Consider the following 22283-nt stretch of genomic DNA (forward strand, 5'->3'; position numbering starts at 1 on the left):
GAGGACCAGTTCCGAGGGGAAGGAGACTCAGGATGGAGGGGTGCAGGCGTGGCCTGTGGGAAGAGCGGAGAGAGTGGGAGGCCAGCAGGCTGAGAAGTAAGAGGCGGAGCGGCAGGGGGATGAGGAGGGTGCCGCTGCTCCCCGAGGGCAATGCCCCCCGGGGAAAGGTCTGAAAAGAAGGCGGGAAGGCCTCAGAGCTGGTGCAGCGCCCACGCCACCCCAGGGCTGGCTGTGGGGTCCATTCTTGGGCCACCTCAGTGTTTGAGGGTCCAGCTGGAGCAAGCAGCTGCTCCGGAGAGGCAGGGCCATGCATGCAGGATGGAGGCCTGGGGGCGGGGAGGAGGAAGCAGCCACAGCGTTCCAGGGGGGCTGGGAGTGGGAGAAGCAGGGGGACCAGAGCCCAGGCACGAGGGCCTGGGGGTGGTGTGGGCTCAGTATGGAACCGGACAGGAAATGCTGCCCTACTTAGCTGGGTGCCCGCCCCCAGGGCCCAGCTGGGCGGCTCTGGCTCCATCCAATGTCCTGGGAGGGCCCCGCCTCCACGCCCACAGGACACCCCCCCTCCCAGCCTGGCGCCCGAGAGCTGTGGTCCATATGGACCTTCCAGACCCTTCTCTCCGATGACAAATATGTTGGCATCCTGTGGAGAAAATCCTTATACCTCTCTTCTCTCACCCGAGCCGGGACGCCATGCACCGATGTCTTGGGGACTTGGGGTGAAAGGGGGGGATGGGAGGCTGCAGGGAGGAGGACGCGGGCCTTTCCTTGCAGACCCCTTACGTTCCCCCGACCTTGGCAATGCCTCCGGGGAACATGCGAGCCTACTGCCTCCCACACGGCTCAGGACCGAAGGGAGACTGCCCAGGAGCTCCCGCTGCTTTCTGCGCGTTTCTGGGATGCCCAACCTGAGAGTGCATTAAACGTGGTTTTTGCGCAGCCTGGCGTGGCTCAGGGGTTGAGCGTTGACCTATGAACCAGGAGGTCACAGCTCGAGTCCCGGTCCGGGCACATGCCTGGGTTGCGGGCTCGATCCCCATTAGGGGGCGTGCAGGAGGCAGCCGATCCATGATTCTCTCTCATCATTGATGTTTCTCTCTCTCCCTCCCTCTCTGAAATCCATAAAAATATATTAAAAGAAAATGGTTTTAAGCCCCTGAACACTTCCAGTTCTCTATGGGCCATTGCTATTAGCAACCATAATTCTCATCTCCCCCATTCTGAGCTGGGACGGTCCTGAGAGCCAGGATAGGGGGCCCCGGTGAGGGAGCGGGGGGCTCGGCCTGGCACGCAGCTCCCCTGGCAGAGCCTGGCTCACGTGCAGAAGCAGAGGGACAGGCAAGGCCCTAGAGATGAAACTCAGCCCTCGCCCCTTGCGCTGAGGCTCTGTTCTCCCTAGCCAGCCCTTTGCCTTGTGCAGGGCGAGGAAGGAAGGAAGGAAGTGTGGGCCGGAGTGGCATTGCCGTGGCATCGGCCACCATGGTGAAGAGGAGAGGGTAACAGCAGCCGTCCCTGCTCATGCATGACCGGGGCATGCGGGTCACGTGACGCGGGAGCTCTCAGGCAGGCAAACCGCAGCTCTTGCCGGAGAAGAAGGCGAAGGCAGCTTGGCCTGTGAGGCCCAGTGGCTCCCAATGCCACGGAGGGGCCCCCGAGGTCCCACGGGCCATACAGCAGCAGACCCAGGCTCAGGCGCATGCCCACGCGAGGAAGCTCCCTGGCTGTCCACCTGAGCGAGAATCAGTTACTCCCGCCCACGGCGTCCTTCAAGGCCAACGCGCGGAATGGGCTCTGTCCTCTTAGTCTGAGGCACACACCGACTTTGATGGTGGCATCACCCGTGGGCCTGGAAGCCCTGAGGAGGTTAGCGTGTTATTTACTTAGCATTTATTTAAAACATATTTTGATTGCTTTCAGAGAGGAAGGGAGAGGGAGAGCGAGAGAGAAACATCAACGATGAGAGAGAATCATGGATCAGCTGCCTCCTGCACGCCCCCTACTGGGGATCGAGCCTGCAACCCGGGCATGTGCCCTTGACCGGAATGAAACCCGGGACCCTTCAGTTCACAGGCTGATGCTCTATCCACTGAGCCAAACTAGCTAGGGAAAAATGGAGTGTTTTAAAGGTCTCCCAGAGCCCAGCCAGCGTGGCTCCGTGGTTGAGTGTTGACCTATGAACCAGGAGGTCACAGTTCGATTCCCGGTCAGGGCACATGCCCAGGGTTGCTGGCTCCATCCCCAGTGTGGGGCGTGCAGGAGGCAGCCGATCCATGATTCTCTCTCACTGTTGATGTTTCTATCTCTCTCTCTTCCTTCCTCTCTGAGATCAATAAAAATATATTAAAATAGCCCGGCCGGCGTGGCTCAGTGGTTGAGTGTTGACCTGTGAACCAGGAGGTCACGGTTCGATTCCCAGTCAGGGCACATGCCCGGGTTGTGGGCTCGATCCCCAATGTGGGGCGTGCAGGAGGCAGCCGATCAATGATTCCCTCTCACCATTGATGTTTCTCTCTCTCCCTCTCTGAAATCAATAAAAATATATTAAAATAAAATAAAGGCCACCCAGAGCCCCACATTCCAAAGTGCAGGCCGGCCCGGCCGGCCCGTCTCTCCTGTGCTCAGATCAGCCGCCGCCCCGGAGGGGGGGACAGCAACAGAAAGGGTGGGGGTGAGTCGGGGTGGACGTCTCGCCATGGCTCCCGCACCGGCTCTCTTGGATGGACCGTGGGGGCCCCGGCCAGGGCCCGGAGCCTGTGGTTAGCAGGGGAGGGTGAGGGAGGAGGAGGAGGAGGGGGTGCAGCGGTTAGCGACATTAGCTGAAGCCGAGACGGCCGGCCGTACCGATCTCACACAGGTCCCCTCGGTAGCTGGGAAGGCATAAGCATGTGAAAGAGTCGATGGCGTCCACGCAGGTGGCTCCATTCACACAAGGGCTTGAGAGGCACTCATCAATGTCTGCAAGAAACATTAGGCCACCGTTAGGACGCCCGCTGGCCACGCTGGCTTCGCGAGCCCGGCGGCCTCTTTCCGGGCGGCCGGCCCTGCGGCTCTCCTGAGCCCGGGGAGGGGTGGCTGGGTGTCCTGAGAACCGTTGCTGCTGCTGCTGCTGCTGTCGCCGCCATCTGGAGCCGAGCCCAAGATCCAGCAAGAGGTCTCCTGGAGGCACCTGGTTCTTGACGGGCAAGCTGAGCGTGGAGCTCGATTTCCAAGCGCGTGAGAGAGTCGGCGCTTCTAAAGCCAAATGCCTCTTGGGGAGAGTGAGCGATGAGTACCTCCAAGATGCCTTCTCTTGAGACTCTTTCCAGAAGCCGTGGGGCCCGGCCGGCGTGGCTCAGTGGTTGAACGTCGACCTATGCACCAGGAGGTCACGGTTCGATTCCCATTCAGGGCACATGCCCGGGTTGCGGGCTCGATCCCCAGGAGACGGCGTGCAGGAGGCAGCCGATCCGTGATTCGCTCTCATCACTGAGGTTTCTCTCTCTCTCTCCCTCCCCCTTCTCTGAAATCAATAATAAAAAAAGAAGCCATGGGGTCTGGCCGGGCGTTGAGCGAGGACACTGAAGGTCAAGTTCTTGAAGCGTGGCTAAGTCTTCCTCTTCCCTCGCTTCCTCTGTCGTTGGGCGCCAGGGCAGCAAGGCAAGGCCATGTGATGCTTGAGTGAATGAGAGGTCTGCAGAGTGAGAAACCACGAGAAAGTGGCAGGATGGGATGTGTGCGTGGGGGCCGCGGACATCTGTGGGTTGCAGACTCCATTCTTGTCTTTCGTAAGTAAGATACTGGAGCATCTTCTGAGCCTTGTTCTCTTGGGGGACGGGGGGAGAGCCAGAAACCCAGCTCAACCTTCCCCCAGGCCCGTGGTCGGCAAACCGCGGCTCGCGAGCCACATGCCGCTCTTTGGCCCCTGGAGTGTGGCTCTTCCACAAAATCCCACGGCCTGGGCGAGTCTATGCTGAAGAAGTGGCGTTCGAAGAAGAAGTTTAAGTTAAAAAAATGTGGCTCTCCAAAGAAATGTCCATCGTTGTCCTGTTGGTATTTGGCTCTGTGGACGAATGAGTTTGCCGACCACTGCCCCAGGCCATCTTGTTTGTGTTTAAGGGCTCCAGTGACTCACGACTTCAGAGGGGGGCTCCCTCCTGGCCGGTGGGGGACCCGCGTTTGAAGCCGGCCGGGCGGCGAGGCACTCAGTAGGCGGCCGCCCACCAACACCAGCACGTGGGACACAGGCAGGTAGGTCCCCATCAGCCTCTCCTTGCCAGGCTCTCTCTTCCCTTCTGTTCTTCCGGTCCAAGTGGTTCTTCCTGACCCGACTTCTTTGCAGGACTTGAATCTGTGCGCCGTTGGCCTCTGCCTCGAGTTTTTCTACACTGGCCAAGGTAGGCACTGCATCTCCTTCTAATCTCGTCTTTCTGGCTCTTTCTGAGAAGCCGGGGACCTTGGTGTTTGTACTCCCAAGGGCTTCTGCTGGGTCTCTCCTGGGCTGCTTCCCCTGGGAACATGTTGCAAGGAACCGGGACCCTCCTCTTCCCAGGAGATCGATGCAAGTCTGCCATGAATGGGTCCCTCGGGCTCACGGGGGATCCAGCTACGTGGCTCGGCCTTGGTTCGTGCGTCTGTGCTCGTACAACTTTCAGGACCCGACGTGTCTAGGCGGGGCCTCTAGGTGAGCAGGAATTAGTTCTTGCCTCCCCCAAGGGCAGACTGCGCCTTACAGCCAGTCCTCCGATTAGAAGGCAGACGCACTTCCTTCTGGACCCTTCTCCCCGCCGCCTCGTGGGTGGTGCCTGGAGGAGGGCTGGGCCTGCGCAATGAATGGGTGGGCTTGCAGGTGCCTCTCTCTTGCCGCGAACTTCTTCACTTCATCTCGGGGGGTGGGGGGAGTGCCCACCGCGGACTAGGCGACTAGGCACCCCGACAGTTCCGAGTCTGGGAACTGTTCCAAGCAAAACCCAAATGCATGAGGAACCGACGGCAATCCCAGCATGCACTTGGGTTCCCAGCAGCAGCAGGAGCAGCAATAGGTCAGGCTGGTGGGCCGGCGGAAGCTGGGGGCGACTTGCCGCTCTCCTCTGTCCACTAGCGGCGTCATTGCGGGAGATGGGGAGCACTGGGCGAGGGGGCGGGGATTAAGCAAATGTAGGCGCTAAAGCAGTTGTACAGAGCGGGGCCGGGAGGGGGGGGACAGGGGTTGGCCTGTGGGCAGAAGAGGCAGATGTCAGCCCCGGGGCCTGTGCCCAGACCACGGAGGAGGGGGCAGGAGGGGCAGTGGCCCCGGGGAGGCCCGGCCAGGTGGCTCCCAGGTGTTCCAGCGGTTTCTATCACCCCCCCTCCCTGCCCCCCCGCCCCACACTCCCATGTGGCCTGAGGTTTCAGGGAGCAGTTCTGTTTTGCCTTCTGTGTGCGGCCAGGACACAACATCTGAGAAAGTCGGGGGGACTGCAAAACTCAAGGAACTGGTTCCAGGGCTCAGAGCAGGGCCCTGGGTTCACACATGAGGCCGGAAGGAAGGGCAACCGTCCCGGAGCCCAGACAGCCTGTGGGTGTCTGGGGGGGGGGCAGGGGTTCAGGGAGGCTGCGAGTCAGCATCCCCGGCAGCAGGAAGAGGGGTGACGTCCCCGGGAGGGCTCTTTATGGCCACCCTGGCCCAGCATGGCCACCTCTTTCCGTGAAGGGCAGTTAGGACATTGCTCATCTTCTGGAACCATGAGAGGGAGTGGGGCCGTCCCCGCTGTGAGCGAGCGCAGAGTGGGGGACCCCAGACAAGGTGGCGGCGGGGGGGACGGGGGAGGGGGGACGGGAAGGGCTTTGGGCAACGGGCAGATTACATGAAGGAGGAGAGGGAAGAGTGGGACCCAAGGTCTCTCAGGAATCTTCCCTGAGCCAGGTGCTACGTCTCACACACATCGTCCCCGCAACAGGCCTGTGGCAGGAATGTCAACGCGCCATGTTATGGGCAAGGGAACAGACAAAGTGACCAAGCTACTCACAGAGCTGTCTGGGAAGAAAGCCTTTTTAAAAGACATGATTTAAGCCCGGCCGGTGTGGCTCAGGGGTTGAGCATCGACCTAGGAACCAGGAGGCCACGGTTCGATTCCCGGTCAGGGCACGTGCCCGGGTTGTGGGCTCCATCCCCAGGAGGGGGGCGTGCAGGAGGCAGCCGATCCATGATTCTCTCTCATCATTGATGTTTCTATCTCTCCTTTTTTTTCTTTTTCTCTCTCTTCCTCTCTGAAATCAATTAAAAAATATATCTTCTATATATATAAAAGCCTAAGCGACCATTACGACCAGTTGACCAAACGACCCGTTGCTATGATGTGCACTGACCACCAGGGGGCAGATGCTCAAAGCAGGAGCTGCCCCCTGGGGGGTCAGTGCGCTCCCACAGCCAACCTCACGTGGCTGACCAACCTCCTGTGGTCCCTCCCCGCCGGCCGGCTGTCCCTGATTGGCCCCGATCGGCCCTGATCGCCGGCCAGGCCGAGGGACCCCACCCGTGCACGAATTCGTGCACCGGGCCTCTAGTAAAAAAAAAAAAAAGACATGATTAGAGAAAGGATGTCCTTCCACGCGGTTCGTTAAGGTCCACTGCCAGCTATTTCTAATTTCAGGGGTTTGGGGACGTGAGCTGCGACTTCGGAGACCAGGGCCACACTCTGGCTTTAAGTGTCAGGTTGGGAAAGGGGCTGCTGAGAACGGAGAGGTGTCAAAAGGTACGACGAGGGAGCTGCTGGATCACGCCTGACCTGCAGCCGTGAGTCCCGGGGCTGGGCGACAAGCTCTGTGTCATTTCCTGCGGGGCACGAGGGGGACCCAAACCTCGCCCAGACCCACGCAGGTAGGGGCCTTTCCTTGGAGAGGTCTGCCCCCCCCCCATGATGCGCCATAGCCCTTCTGAGGGTCCCCACAGGAACCGCGGGGCGTGACCGGCTATCCCCAATACCCACCCTCATTCAGCATTTCTTTGGAGTCTCAACTTTTATCTTCAAAATTCAAGCACATGTCCTAGCCGGTGTGGCTCAGCAGATAAAAGCATTGGACTGAGGACTGAAGGGTCCCGGGTTCGATTCCGGGCAAGGGCACATGCCCGGGTTGCAGGCTCCATCCCCAGGGTGAGGCGTGCAGGAGGCAGCCGATCAGTGATTCTCTCCCAGCATTGATGTTTCTCTCTCTCTCTCTCTCTCTCCCTATCCTTCCTCTCTGACATCAATAAAAATATATTTAAAAAGGAAAAAAACAATTGATGCACATTTCGCATTCCGCTCCTCAAACCACCATCGGCTCCACTAACTACTTCTCCGTTTAATTACTTAGCTTGACTCTTTTCTCCTAACCAGTGGTCGGCAAACTCATTCGTCCACAGAGCCAAATACCAACAGGACAAGATGGAGATTTCTTTCGAGAGCCAAATGTTTTAAACTTAAACTTCTTCTAACGCCACTTCTTCAACATAGACTCGCCCAGGCCGTGGTATTTTGTGGAAGAGCCACACTCCAGGGGCCGAAGAGCGGCATGTGGCTCGCGAGCCGCGGTTTGCCGACCACAGCCCTAGAAAGACGTGGCTTCTAGCCCCACGTAGCCTGAGCGTCAGGTGACCTTGGTGGTCTCCACCCTCCCCCGCCTGCATTCCCCGTGCCATGAGGGTCTCACCTACATCGCAGCGCTCGCCCGGGTGGCCAGGGGGGGGCACAGGCATAGGACGTGTCCCTCCGTCTCCTGGCAGGTCCCAGAGCCACAGGGACCCTCGGCGCAGGACCTGGCTCCGGCTGCAGCCCCCGGGGGAGAGGCTGAGCACCAAGCCGCCGGCCGCCTGGGGTGTAGCGGAGCCCCCGAGACCTCGAGGTTGGGGCACGAGGTCCCCCACGCTCACGAGGCTGACTTGGGGCCAGCGTGTTTCTGGGGGGGCCTCCTGGACACTTTGGCCTTGGCGTCTGGGGGCTGCGCTCTCTGACCAAGAAAGGGCCCTGGGCACACAGCGATGTGCAAGGGACCCCAAAGCAAAAAGGGGGGGAAGGCTCCGCTGCTGGTGCCCGGTGCTAGGATGCTGTTGAGGTGAGACAGTCACTCAGTCCAGAGGAGCCCCTTGGACTGGGGTCGGGGTGCGGACACGGGCTAAAGTCAGGACTCAGCCCCAATGACACCTCATTGTTCCTTAAATTGTGCTGGTTTGAACCCTGCACCAAGTAAGTATTTGGGCATAAAGGCCACCAGGGGAGGGGGTTCGTTCTCTCATCCCACACTCACTCATGGGAAGGGGGCAGGAGCACAATTTCCAGCACTATTCAAGCACGTCAAACTTGCTTCACCGAGGCCTGCGGCCCGCCAGCCGCGAGTCTGACACGCTCAATCCATAGTCTTCATTCCCTCTCTCTGTGCCCACGACAAGTAATCAGGGTCACACATGAATGTTCTCAAGATGTAACTTACTGGTAACAATCACTGATCTTTTGTTGTTGCTGTTCATCCTCACCTGAGGATTTTTTCCCATTGATTTTGAGAGAGAGTGGGAGAGAGAGACACAGAGAGAAACATCGATGTGAGAGAGACACACACCCACTGGTTGCCTCTGCACATGCTCCAACCAGGGCCCGAGATCAAGCCTGCAACCAAGGTACATGCCCTTGACCAGAAATGAACCTGGGACCCTTCAGCCCGCAGGCCGACGCTCTTTCCGCTGAACCAAACTGGCTAGGGCACAACCACTAATCTCTATGAGTGTGTCCTGGGTGCCTACTCTGATGCTCAGCGCTTGTTTTATACATAGTTACATGCTGTTTAATCTCCCCTGGTGCTATTCCCATTTAACAGGTGAGGATCAGAGAGGTTGAGAAACTTGCCTGAGGCTGCACAGCGCATCTCTGGGGGAGCTGTGCTCAGAACCTTGAATCTACCCGGCCTCCTACTAGGCTACCATCTGAAATAGCCAAACACATCGAAAGGAATAGAAGATGCCAACCATACCTGTAGTGGTTGCCTCCGATCCTTCCGTCCCTTCCGCCGAAGTTAGGGTGGAAGACGCGTCTGTCGGGGAGATGGCTGTTTCGGCTGTTTGGGCCTCTTCTCCCGAGTGCACGGGGCTCGAGGACTCCATTTCTAGATGCGCCTCTGCAGGGCGCTGGGTCTGCTGGGTCCATTCAAACTCCGGGGCGCTGGTGCCGAGGACAACACCCAGCCCCGAGGTGTGACCAGACAGGTCTCCGCTGACTTCCGTCCCGTCTCCAGAAGCCACGGGAGTGGCCGAAGGCCAGCCCGAGGTCTCCGTGGCCACCTCGTAGGTGGTGGTCGACTCTCCGTTCATTCCCGACGGGGTGGAGCCCTCCGTGGGCCCTTCCTGGAAGGGGGAGGGGCTGCCGCTCACCCCCAGGCCTGAGGCTCCCTCCAGGTCAGCGTCGTGGAAGGCGGAGGTGGTTTCACCCACATCAGGGGTCCCCGAAGCCACCCCGCTGGCCTCAGGAGCAGCAGACGCCCCCACCCCGGCCTCCGGATAGGCAGGTGTTTCGCTGCTGGATTCTGGGACAGATGACGCTTCGACCCCTGACCCGGGGAAGCTTGGCGTGGCTCCACTGAGGTCCCCCGATGTCGAGACTTCTCCGCTGGCCTCAAAAACCTGGGGTGTGTGTGTCAAAGGGGGTCTCTGGCCGAGTTCCTGGGAAACGGTTGGTTCAGTGACACCCTCCACGAATTCAGAAGTGATTAACGTGACGTCCGGCAGCCCCGAGGCCACCCCGCTGGTGCTCACGGCGGCAGAAGACTCCCCACTTACATCCGTGGTGCCGGAAAAGTCCCCACTGAAATACGGGGTGCTCGAAGGCTCGCCACGGGGCTCCCCCAGCCCGGACGGCAGCCCGCTGAGGTCCGGCAGTCCAGGATGGTCTCCGGACACGTCGGGCGCTCCGGAATGGGCGCCGCTGAGTTCCAGAACGCCCGAAGGCCCCTCTCCTGCCTCCTGGGCCGTCGGAGGCTGGGTGACGGATTCCACCAGAGGTCCGTCCACCAGCGAGACGGTGGGGAAGCCCCGTGGAGACCCGCTGCCGTCATAGGCTCCCGAGGGCAGGCTGCTCCCCACCTCGGCTCCGGAGGCTTCCCCACTGAGCTCGACGGCCCCGCTGGGCAGGCCGCTGGGTTCTGGAAGCTGCGGTGTCCACCCGCTGGCGGCGCCAGTGGCCCCCGACGCCTGTCCGCTGACGTCCACCATCCCAGAGGTGCCCGAGAGATCCGTCTCCCCGGAAGGGAGGCCGCTGAGCTCCACGGACCCCAAACCTTCTTCTTCTCCTCTAAACGGAGTTGGGGTCACCTCCACGAAAGGGCTGTCCACGAACGTGACGCCGGACGCGTCGCCGCTGCCGCTCGCGGCGCCGGAAACCAGGTCAGGGATGCCGGAGGGGGCCCCGCTGAACCCTGGCCACCCCGAGGGCTGCCCACTGAGGTCAGGGACCCCAGATGTTTCTCCTCCGCTCAGGTCGATCATGCCAAACGGGCGGCCGCTGCCGAGATCTCCAGAAGCTTCTCCGCTGACCCCCGGCTGCCCGGAGGACTGCCCGCTGAGCTCGGCCATTCCAGACGTTTCCTCCGGAAACCCCGAGGGCTGCCCGCTGAGCTCAAAGAGCCCGGATGTTCCCCCACTGATGTCAGGGAAGCCGGATGGCTGCCCACTGACACCCAAGGATCCAGATGCTTCCCCGCTGATTTCAGGAGATCCAGACGGCTGGCCACTGAGTTCAGCTCCCGACGGGAACCCACTCGCCCCCCCGCTGATGTCCCACTCGCCGAAGGGCAGCCCAGATAGCTCGCCAGCACCGCTCACGCCGAGGGTCCCCCGGCCTTCCAGCTCCCCCGCCGTGGGGGCTGTGACCACTTCCACCAGCGTGGTGTCCACCAGGGAGACGGTCGGGAGCCCAGACGGGAGCCCACTGGAGTCCGGCGAGCCGGAGGAGGGGCTGCTTCCGAGGTCCACTCCAGAATACTCGCCGCTAAATCCCGAGGGAAGGCCACTTGCTTCTGGAGCTTGCCCGCTCCCGAGAGTTCCAGAAGGTCTCGTGCCAAGGTCCAGGTCTCCAGAAGCTGACCCGGTCCAGTCTTCTTTTCCAGAAGGCAACCCGCTGAGGTCCTCCGGTCCAGAACCAGAGGTCTCTAGGCCCTCTCCTCCAGACGGAAGTCCACTGAGGTCCTCAACTCCAGAGGCAGAAGTTTCTAGATGGCCCTCACCTCCAGAAGGAAGTCCACTGAGGTCCTCCCCTACTCCAGAGGCAGAGGTCTCCAGACCGTCTCTTCCAGACGGAAGTCCACCCAGGTCCTCAACTCCAGAGGCAGAAGTTTCTAGATGGCCCTCTCCTCCAGACGGAAGTCCACTGAGGTCCTCTACTCCAGAGGCAGTAGTTTCTGGAAGAATCTCACCTCCAGAAGGAAGTCCACCCAGGTCTACTCCAGAGGCAGTAGTTTCTGGAAGAGTCTCACCTCCAGAAGGAAGTCCACCCAGGTCTACTCCAGAGGCAGTGGTTTCTGGAAGAGTCTCTTCTCCAGAAGGAAGTCCACTGAGGTCCTCTACTCCAGAGGCAGTAGTTTCTGGAAGAATCTCACCTCCAGAAGGAAGTCCACCCAGGTCTACTCCAGAGGCAGTAGTTTCTGGAAGAGTCTCACCTCCAGAAGGAAGTCCACTGAGGTCCTCTACTCCAGAGGCAGTAGTTTCTGGAAGAGTCTCTCCTCCAGAAGGAAGTCCACCCAGGTCTACTCCAGAGGCAGTGGTTTCTGGAAGAGTCTCTTCTCCAGAAGGAAGTCCACTGAGGTCCTCTACTCCAGAGGCAGTAGTTTCTGGAAGAATCTCACCTCCAGAAGGAAGTCCACCCAGGTCTACTCCAGAGGCAGTAGTTTCTGGAAGAGTCTCACCTCCAGAAGGAAGTCCACTGAGGTCCTCTACTCCAGAGGCAGTAGTTTCTGGAAGAGTCTCTCCTCCAGAAGGAAGTCCACCCAGGTCTACTCCAGAGGCAGTAGTTTCTGGAAGAATCTCACCTCCAGAAGGAAGTCCACTGAGGTCCTCTACTCCAGAGGCAGTAGTTTCTGGAAGAGTCTCTCCTCCAGAAGGAAGTCCACTGAGGTCCTCTACTCCAGAGGCAGTAGTTTCTGGAAGGTAGTTTCTGGAAGAGTCTCACCTCCAGAAGGAAGTCCACTGAGGTCCTCTACTCCAGAGGCAGTAGTTTCTGGAAGAGTCTCTCCTCCAGAAGGAAGTCCACCCAGGTCTACTCCAGAGGCAGTAGTTTCTGGAAGAGTCTCTCCTCCAGAAGGAAGTCCACTGAGGTCCTCTACTCCAGAGGCAGTAGTTTCTGGAAGAGTCTCACCTCCAGAAGGAAGTCCACCCAGGTCTACTCCAGAGGCAGTAGTTTCTGGAAGAGTCTCACCTCCAGAAGGAAGTCCACCCAGGTCCTCTACTCCGGAGGCAGTAGTTTCTGGAAGAGTCTCACCTCCAGACGGAAGTCCACTGAGGTCCTCTACTCCAGAGGCAGAGCCTTCCAGACCCTCACCCCCCGAAGGCAGCCCACCAACTTGAGAAGTGTTGGACCATGTCATTCCATCTTCATCCCCCGAGGCCAGTCCACTTCCCACGGGCAGGCCTGAGCCCGCTGCCGAGGTGACACCACTGGAGTCAAGGTCTTCCGAGGGCTGCCCACTGGCGCCCGGGTGTCCTGAAGCTTCTCCACTGGCTGAGAAGTCACCACTGACTTCCGGTGCCCCGGATGCCTCCCCGGAGCCCGGCAGCTCCATCCCACTGGGCACTGGGGGTGAAGGTGTGAACAGCGGCTCCTGGGAGGGGAATGGCTCTTCCGAGGGGGATGGCGTCTCCGAGGGGGATGGCGTCTCCGAGGCGGATGGCTCCTCTGAGGGGGATGGCTCCTCCGAGGCCAAGGGCACTTCTGTGGCAGAAGGGCCTCCTGTGCTCTCCTCTGTGGCTGTGCTAGTGGGAGGCCATGTAGGAGGGACCCCTGGAGGACGAGAGGAAGGAAGACAAGGTGGGGATTTAGTAACGCTGCCCATTTTAAGCTCATGCAGAGAAGCCCAATTCCATTCCCTTCACAGTAAAATGTTTCTTTGCCCTAGCTGGTTTGGCTCAGTGGGTAGAGCGTCGGCCTGTGGACTGAAGGGGGTTCAATTCCGGTCAAGGGCACATGCCCGCGTTACAGGCTTGATCTTCAGTGTGGGGCGTGCAGGAGGCAACCGATCCATGATTCTCTCTCATCACTGATATTTCCATCTCTCTCTCGCTCTCCCTTCTTCTCTGAAATCAATAAAAATATTAAGAAAAATTTTTTTCTTTCAAGAGCTCAGAGATGTGTTCAGACATTTTCTAATGGAACCTTGCACCGTATCTCTGGAAGGAAAGAAGAAAGGGAGGGAAAGAGGGAGACCAAGAAACTCCCCAGCACCCTCAGGCTGTGCTTTGTGAGATTTTAGGGGGTGCCGTCCACACAACCCACTGGGTGTGGGGGCCTGGCTCTCACGGAGGGCAATCAAGGTCACCCTTCACGTACCTGCACATCATCATCTCATCGTATCTAAACCCACGGTTCTCAGAGTGTGGTCCCTGGACCAGAAGCACCAGCATCACCGGACAGCTTGATAGAAAAGCCAATTCTCGGACCCCACCCCAGCCCCACCGAATCAGACTCGGGGGCGGGCCCAGCACCCCCGGGAGGCTGCTGCTCGATTGAGTGTGAGAATCATTCATCCGAACCCAGCCCTCTGAAGCAGGGAAGGCCACACCGACCTGGCAGCGGCAAGGTGCCCGCTGGGGTGTAGGCTGGTTCCCACTCCGTGTGGTTTTCTGGCTCCATGGTGAAATCTGGCACGGCAGTGGTCTCCTCACCCGAGGGAACAGCAGCCACGCCAGGTCCCACTTGGGGAGTGATCCAGTCCTCCACGTCCGAGGGTGGTGTGGGCGTGCCACCCCGATCTTCTCCGGGAGAGGGCGCGGCCGAGACACCTAGAGGAGATGTGGTGGTGAGGGTTCCTTTTACCAGTGGCCCCCTCACCCCCACTGCCCCTTCTTGAGGGTAACCAGGGGAGTCTGAGGCGAGCCAGGCCTGTGCCAGAGCCTTTCTGGGCCTCAACCCCACCTCCACCTCCACCCAGCAATCCAGAGAGATCACTTTAAAAAAAAAAAAAAAATATATATATATATATATATATATATAGTTGATTTCAGAGAGGAAAGGAGAGGGAGAGAGAGATAGAAACATCAACGATGAGAGAGAATCATTGATTGGCTGCCTCCTGCACGATCCAGGATCGGGCCTGCAACCCGGGCATGTGCCCTGCCTGGGAATCGAACCGTGACCTCCTGGTTCATAGGTCAATGTTCAACCACTGAGCCCCTGTGGCCGGGCCAGAGAGATCACTTTGACCTCCTCGATTAATAAGAGCTGTTTTGCAACAATTACACTATCAATATGCACATACCACTGACCCTTTATTTCAGGGTGGTATGGGGCATCTCTCCTACAGAATTTGTTATACACTAGAGGCCTGGTGCAAGAATTCATGCAATGGTGGGGTCCAGCGGGCCCGCCCTGATCGGGGCCCATTGGGCTGGGCTGGCTGGGGGGAGGGGCCGTGGGAGGTTGGTGGGCTGGCCCCGCCCCCTGGTCGTACTCTGGTTGGATTCCCGGTTGAGGGGACAATTTGCATGTTACCTTTTTATTATATAGGATGCCAGCCATGGTTTAAAGGTGTTATGTATACCAGAGCATTTTGTCCCATAATCACCATATGAGATAGAATACTATATGTCACTTACACATGAGGAAACTAAGACACAGAATTAAGTGACTTGCCCAGAGTCAGTGGCTTTTAAGTGGGAGATCTCTGAACCCAACCACATATCTGGCAGCGTGCCCTCAGCAGCATGGGTCCATTAAAAGCATGAATTACTGCGCGGCCGGCGTGGCTCAGTGGTTGAGCGTTGATCTATGAACCAGGGGATCACGGTTCGATTCCCAGTCAGGGCACATGCCTGGGTTGTGGGTTTGATTCCCAGTAGGGGGCATGCAGGAGGCAGCCGATCAATGATTCTCTCTCATCATTGATATTTCTAGCTCTCTCCCCCTCTCCCTTCCTCTCTGAAATCAATGAAAACATATTAAAAAAAAACATAAGTTGTTGATGTTTAGTCAATAGAATAATTTGACTAAACTCATCATACTTTCAAGCAGGAGAGAATTTGATTTGTGTACAAATTATTTATAATTGCAAAGCTATTTATTGAGCATTCACTATGTCCCAGGCACTCTGTCAAGTGTTTTCTGTGCACGATCTCAGTTAATCCTCAGCTCTATCATGACTTTATAGATGAAGCAGAGGAACTGAGAAGCTAAGTGACTTGCCCAGGGTCACACAGCTACTAAGCAGCAGAGCCAAAATTTAAATTCAGGTCTGCCTGAATTCAGAGCCCGGGTTCTTACTCACTTCTCTCTGCTTGTCTCTGGGAAACCTTAGGACAAGCATGTCAAACTCGTGGCCCGTGGGCTGCATGCAACCGACGACAAATATTTTTGTGGCCAGGTCAATATAACAGTATGTAAGAAACATTTTAATAAAAAATTTATAACTTAATTTTTACAGTATCCTGTTATACATAATTATTAATAACGAACTACAACGTTCGCTAATGACTGATGACTGTCATCGTGTTTCATTCATTTCCCTTACGCGCCTTACACGCAGGCGCACCATTTCTCTCCACTAACACCAGCAGCGAATATTTTAGCAGCCGATGGCCACGTCATCAGTCTTGGACTGACGTGTTCGGTGTGCGCTACAGGAAATATGTCGCTTTCAGAGAACAAGAAAAATAGGCTTATGTGAGTTACGCTTATTCATTTGTGCCATTATTCAGTGTCTGGTAAGTGAATGTTCGAGAAAAAAATACTAATTTTTATTAAAATGTTCTATTATTTTATGCTAACGATGACTCATGTATCTCAGCCCTTTGCGTTCAGCACGTCTCCATCAAAATGAACCTACGTTTCTATGAAAATGGAAGCTTTTGTTGTTTTGCGGCCCACACACCCTTACACCTTGTTTATTGGGCCCGTGGTAGCCTGTGAGTTTGACAGGCTTTCCTTAGAAGGATGCAGTTGCCTGGGGGTCAAAGCCTAAAGTCATGCTAGCTCCAGAACTGCCCCATCCCCCAGACAGACTGACGTTTTCTTTCTTTGTTTTGATGGACAGGGAGAGTGGACAGGGGCCAGCAGGGCTCAGCCCCGGGGAGTCACCCCCGCCCCAGGCAGAAGTGGGGGCTGGAGGAGAGGCGAGGACATCTACCTCGGAAGCAGAAGGCGTGGTGCCGGGACAGCGGGTCCAGGAGGCCTGTCTGGTTGGGGTAGAGGTAGACGGTCCTCACGCCTGGCTTGTCCCCGCCGCAGGCCGGCCGAGGGGTGACGATTGGGTAGCGGAGGCTGCGGTCGGCGAGCCAGCCGGCGTAGCACTTGTCCAGGCCGAGGCTCCAGGCGGCGTAGAGCTGGCCGGTGGAGGCCAGCGTGGCGTTGTGGGATTCACAGAACTCCAGGGCTTCCTGGAAGGTGAACTGCTCCGGGCGTGTGACGAAGAACACCTCCCCTGTGGGCAGAGACAGGCGACAGGGGTGACCCTTCACGCCCACAGCCAGGGCGGCCCCTGCTCACCCACGGGCAGGGCTCCCTCGGCCCACACCCGCCCCCCAGCAGGCATGGGTTAAACACCCTGTTCCAGTCCAAGTTTTTGACCACCTTCCCCTTAGATCTCCCGGGACACTGGGAAATAGGGTGACCCACTGGGGTGTCCTAGGAGTTGGGACTTTCAGTGATGAAACCAGCAATGTTGCAGCCAAACTGGGAAGGGTTGGTCACTTACATTCCCTCCTGCCTCCTTCCTAGCTTATTTATTTACTAGAGAATTCATGCACCGGTGGGGTCCCGCGGCCTGGACTGTGGGGATCGGGCCGAAGCTGGCAGTCCGACATCCCCCGAGGGGTCCCAGAGTACGAGAGGGCACTCTGCAAGTTGCTGTTGCTTGGAAGCTCCTGCGTTGTGTCTGGTCCCTGGTGGTTAGTGCGCGCCATAGCTACCAGCTGTCACTTAGGCTTTTATATATATACACTAGAGGCTCGGTGCACGAAATTCGTGTACAGGGGGGGGGGGTGGGGAGGGGAGATCCTCTCAGCCTGGCCTGCATCCTCTCACAATCTGGGACCCGTCGGGGGATGTCCGACTGCCAGTTTAGGCCCGATCCTGGGCCTAAAACAACAATTGGACATCCCTCTTGCAATCTGGGACCGCTGGCTCCTAACCGCTGTCCTGCCTGGCTGCCTGATCGCCCCTAACTGCTCGCCTGCCAGCCTGATTACCCCTCACCGCCTCTGCCTTGGCCCCTACTGCCACAGCTTCGTCAGGAAGGGTGTCCGGAAGGTCGTTTGGCTGTCCAGTCTAATTAGCATATTACGCTTTTATTATTATAGACTAGAGGTCTGGTGCACGAATTCGTGCACAGGTGGGGTCCCTAGACCTGGCTGACCGTCGCCAGGCCCAGCGCAGAAGGAACAGACGCTGGACACTGACGTAGGCGTCTTATCACCACACAGTTCCCCGCCTCCTCCCCTCCTCCTTCCCTCACTGCCACGCTGCCACCATGGCAGGCGGGCGGCAGGCTGATTGGGGCCTGCCGGCAGGGTGGAGGGACCATGGGAGGTTGGCCAGCGCGAGAGGTTGGCTGTGGGAGTGCTCCTGTGTTGAGCGTCTGCCCCCTGGTGGTCAGTGCGTGTCATAGCGATTGGTTGACTGGTTGTTCCATCTTAAGGGTCGTTTAGGCTTTTATATATATAGATTTTTTTTGTTAATCCTCACCCGAGGATATTTCCCCCCACTGACTTTTAGAGGGAGTGGAAGGGAGGGGGAGAGACAGAGAGAGAGAAACATTGATGTGAGAGAGACACATCAATTGGTTGCCTCCTGCATGGGGGCCGGGGATTGAGCCTGCAACCAACGTACATGCCCTTGACCGGAATTGAACCCAGGACCCTTCAGTCCATGGGTCGATGCTCGATCCACTGAGCCAAAATGGCTAGGGCATTGGATCCTTTTAAAATTCTCCAGTCACACTCAGGTACTGCCTTTCCCCGCTCAGAGAGGAGTCTCTGGGGCACCCTCACACTCCGCTGTGTCCCTACACCACAGCACTTGTCAGCGAGCTCTGTGAACACCTGGGATCTGTACCCACCCTGCCCTGTGAACTCATGGAGCATCATGGCAGTCGGGTCCTGTAACCACTGTTGGGGGTTGGACCCCAGCACCCAGAGCTGTTCCTGGGGGGCCTGTCTGATGTGGGAGAAGGACGTTCACTTTTACTAAATACCTACTATGCCACTTTTCTTAACATATCTCATTTAATACCCCAGAGAGCCTCCGATACGAGCATAAGTCAGCCCTGTTTTACAGATGAGGAAACTTAGGCCTAGAAAGGTTAAAAAATTTACTCAGATCCTGGGACCAGTGAGTGGCAATGCTGAAATCTTTCCAGAACACCAGCATTTTCAAAACTGGGTTTCGTGGAATAGTAATTGGGTGATTTTAATTGAAATTAAAACAAATGAGAGAAAACAAAAGTAAAGGATTGGTGGTTAAATAAGCTTGGGCAATGTTTGTTTAAGCAGAGTTAGGGAGTTTTGTTTTTAAATATATTTTTATTGATTTCGGAGAGGAAGGGGGAGAGAGAGATAGAAACATCAAGATGAGAGAGAATCATAGTTCGGCTGCCTCTTACACGCCCCCTACTGGGGATGAGTCCGCAACCTGGGCATGTGCCCTTGACTGGAATTGAACCCGGGACCCTTCAGTCCACGCAGGCTGATGCTCTATCCACTGAGCCAAACCAGCTAGGGCTTTTTTTTTTTTTTTTTAACACTGCAGGACTTCTCAGAGCCTTTGATTTGCTCATGGGCATTGGGACTCTCCAGGAGGCAGATGACAGGTAGATATTAAAAAAAAAAAAGGATTTATTTATCCACAGACAAATGTGGGGGTGGGCGGATGATGGATTTCACCCTCCTTTTTTGTGTCTCCCCAACAGCCCCCTGCCCATCTGGGGCCCAAAAATGTGAGAATGAGGCCTGTACCTTCGAGCTTGTCCACGTAGCAGTAGACATCATAGGTTTCTGACGGTGGGCGCACACCGTAGGTCCGGACCCCCGGGCTGCTGTCCTTGTCGCCCACACACGGGGTCCTCGGGCTCACAATGGGGTATCTGCAAAGGAGGGAGGGAGGGGCAGATGAGGGCCTGTTCAGGGTTGGGGGATGCTGGGTCAGGCTGGCAGGCCAGCTGGGGCCTCGGGCAGGGAGGGTCTTTGGTTTTTGGAGGGATTCAAACTAGGCGCAAGGTTTGGGGGACCCCTGGGGGATTCCTGGCTTCAGAAGGGAGCCCACTGCATGGCATAGCATTGGGTCAAGCTGGAAGGGACTGGGGGGCTTCAGGATGGGGGAAATGACCTAGGACAACGGTCGGCAAACTCATTAGTCCACAGAGCCAAATATCAACAGTACAACGATTGGAATTTCTTTTGAGAGCCAAAATTTTTAAACTTAAACCTCTAATGCCACTTCTTCAAAATAGACTCGCCCAGGCCGTGGCATTTTGTGGAAGAGCCACACTCAAGGGGCCAAAGAGCCGTGTGTGGCTCGCGAGCCGCAGTTTGCCGACCACTGATCTAGGACTTAAAAAAACAAAACATATTTTTACTGATTTCAGAGAGGGAGGGAGAGGGGGAGAGCCATGGAAACATCAATGATGAGAGTGAATCACTGATTGGCTGCCTCCTGCACGCCCCCTACTGGGGATCGAGCCCGCAACCCGGGCACGTGCCCTTGACCAGAATCGAACCCAGGACCCTTCAGTCCCCAGGCTGCTGCTGACCTAGGACTTAATGCCACCCTCTCTGAATACGCTTCGATTCTGGGGGGAGCAATTAAGGGAGCAGGCAGGAGTCACTGATTAGTTCATTAACCTGCCATGTAGCAGGCGCCCTCTCTGCCCTGGGTGCAGGGCCAGGCTCTGGCTCCCCTCGCCTGACCTCTCCAGGTTGGGTAGGGGCTGGGAGGGGAGCCCGGCCGGTCCCTCACCTCACGGTCTGGTCCTGCAGCCAGCCGGCGTCACACTGCTCGTAGCCTGCTTCGTAGGCGGCCTGGAGCTGCTCGGGCGAGGCGATGACCGCCCCGGTGCGCAGGCAGGCCTGCTGTGCCTCCTCGAAGGTCAGTGAGTAGCGGGCAGAGCCGGGGCGGTAGTGGAACACGACCCCTGGGTGGGGAGGACAGGGAGAGAAGGAGAGACAGAGCAGGGTCAGGGCATGGACCGGGTGCCACAACGCCGGTGCCCACGGTGCCCGGTTCTCAAGGCTTCGTGGGCGTGGAGGGAGCCCTGGCTTCTCGAGGAATGGCCTTCCTTCACCCCCTCCTTCCTTCCCTCCTTCCTATCCTATCCCCAGGCCACGTGGACAGTGAAATTCGAATTCTATTTTATTTAAAAAAAAATATTTTTATTGATTTCAGAGAGGAAGGGAGAGCGAGAGAGAGAGAAGCATCAATGATGGGAGAAAATCATTGATCGGCTGCCTCCTGCACGCCCCCTCCTGGGGATTGAGCCCACAACCCGGGCACGTGCCCTTGACTGGAATTGAACCCGGGACCCTTCAGTCCACAGGCCGATGCTCTATCCACTGAGCCACACCGGCTAGGGCTGGCCTATTTCTTTATCTGCCAAATAAGAAGGACTGACGTGTCCCAGGTCCCATTGAAGATAGACACCCCCAGGCCAAGTTCTTTCCACCTGGCCCCCCTCCAGCCCCCCCTGAGGAGTGGGCACTTACCCCCTGGCAATCGTGGCTGCCCGGGCACCTGGGCTTCACCCGGGGCTGCGGTCACCTGCACGACCAGGTCCTCGCCGGTGAAGGGGCCCTGGCCCGGCGTGGACGCCCCGGGAAAGGCCCAGGGCGGCCTGGAGGCCTCTCCAGTCCCGTTCTCAGCCTCAGGGAAGGCGGTGGCCTCTACGTCGGGGGCCAAGGTGAGGGGTTCCTCGGGCTCCGGGGCCGTGGGGGAGCCGCCGAAGATGGGCTTCACCGTGAGGATCACGTTGCCCCGGGCTTCGCCCTCCGTGATGTTCCGGGGCAAAGGCAGCTCCACGTCGGGCCAGGTCACGGTCTGCACGGTGATGTCCTCTTCGCCACCCACCCCGAAGAAGTTCTCCGGGATGTCTATAAAGTCTTCACCTGGGGCGCAGGGACAAAGGCAAGCGTTAGCCGCTCATCCTGGGGCTGAGAGAGGCGGGAGGTGAGCGTCGGGGCCACCTCCTTCTCCGCTAGGGAAGGAAAGCACCCACTGTGTGCCTGGCGCCTTGCTGAGCCCATTCTGGGGTCCTTGTCTATGTGACTACTCATGACTAGAGGCCCAGTGCACGAATTTGTGCACGGGTAGGGTCCCTCAGCCTGGCTGGCGATCGGGGCCATCTCGCCCAGTCCCAGTCGGCCGGGGAGGGATGTGGGAGGTTGGCTAGCTGGGGAGGGACTGGAGGAGGGCTCCAGGGTGTGTCTGGCCCTCTCACCCAGTTCTGAATGGCCGGACCCCAGCAGCAAGCTAATCTACCAGTTGGAGCATCTGCCCCCTGGTGGTCAGTGCACATCATAGCGACTGGTCGAGCGGCTGACCAAACAGTCGGACAATTAGCATGTTACGCTTTTATTATATAGGAGACCAGCACTTTCCAGATTGCAAAATAATGCAAAGCTGTCATAGCACAAGATATTAACCAATCACCTCACAGCTCCAGCATCTCTTCCGGGTCAATGCCAGCCGCCTGCTCACCTATTGGCTGAGCACCTTGCGGACCAGCCAATGGGGACAACGTGAAATGCTGTAAAGGGAAACTGGGAAATCTTGTGGAAGATGCAGGAGCTCGTGAAACGGATGAAACACGAGAGAACTACTGCTTCTGGCAGAAACGAGCCGGCTAATCATTCATGAAGAGACCATCCATGAGGGTGCGGTGACTTCAGAAAAGGTGGTTAGGATATGGAAAGGTCGAGAGAGGCTTTGGGGGAAACCCTAATCATTTTTGCAAAAATAATGCTTTGCGTGGAAGATTGGGCTGTGGACGGCAACATGAAGCGAGCTACGTCCCGGTTGCCATAAAACTGAGGCAACTCTGTATCATTCATTTTTTTTTTGTCCCTCCAAGAATTACCGTTTAATAGTAATTATTACCTAGATTATGTACAATATAAG

At 57.4% G+C, this 22283-nt stretch overlaps 1 protein-coding gene across 1 annotated transcript in view; it reads right to left on the reverse strand.

Moving 5' to 3' along the window:
- Positions 1-22283, reverse strand: part of ACAN (aggrecan) — a 61424-nt gene that overhangs the window by 5507 nt on the left and 33634 nt on the right. Inside the window, 9 exon segments of the mRNA XM_079763988.1 lie at positions 2839-2952; positions 8956-12117; positions 12120-12263; positions 12327-12968; positions 13751-13966; positions 16306-16599; positions 19130-19257; positions 20130-20304; positions 20873-21271. Of these exon segments, the coding sequence (XP_079620114.1) occupies positions 2839-2952; positions 8956-12117; positions 12120-12263; positions 12327-12968; positions 13751-13966; positions 16306-16599; positions 19130-19257; positions 20130-20304; positions 20873-21271 (5274 nt within the window).

The sequence above is a fragment of the Cnephaeus nilssonii genome (assembly GCF_951640355.1).
Source record: "Cnephaeus nilssonii genome assembly, chromosome: 24".
In the NCBI taxonomy this organism is placed as follows: Eukaryota; Metazoa; Chordata; class Mammalia; order Chiroptera; family Vespertilionidae; genus Cnephaeus; species Cnephaeus nilssonii.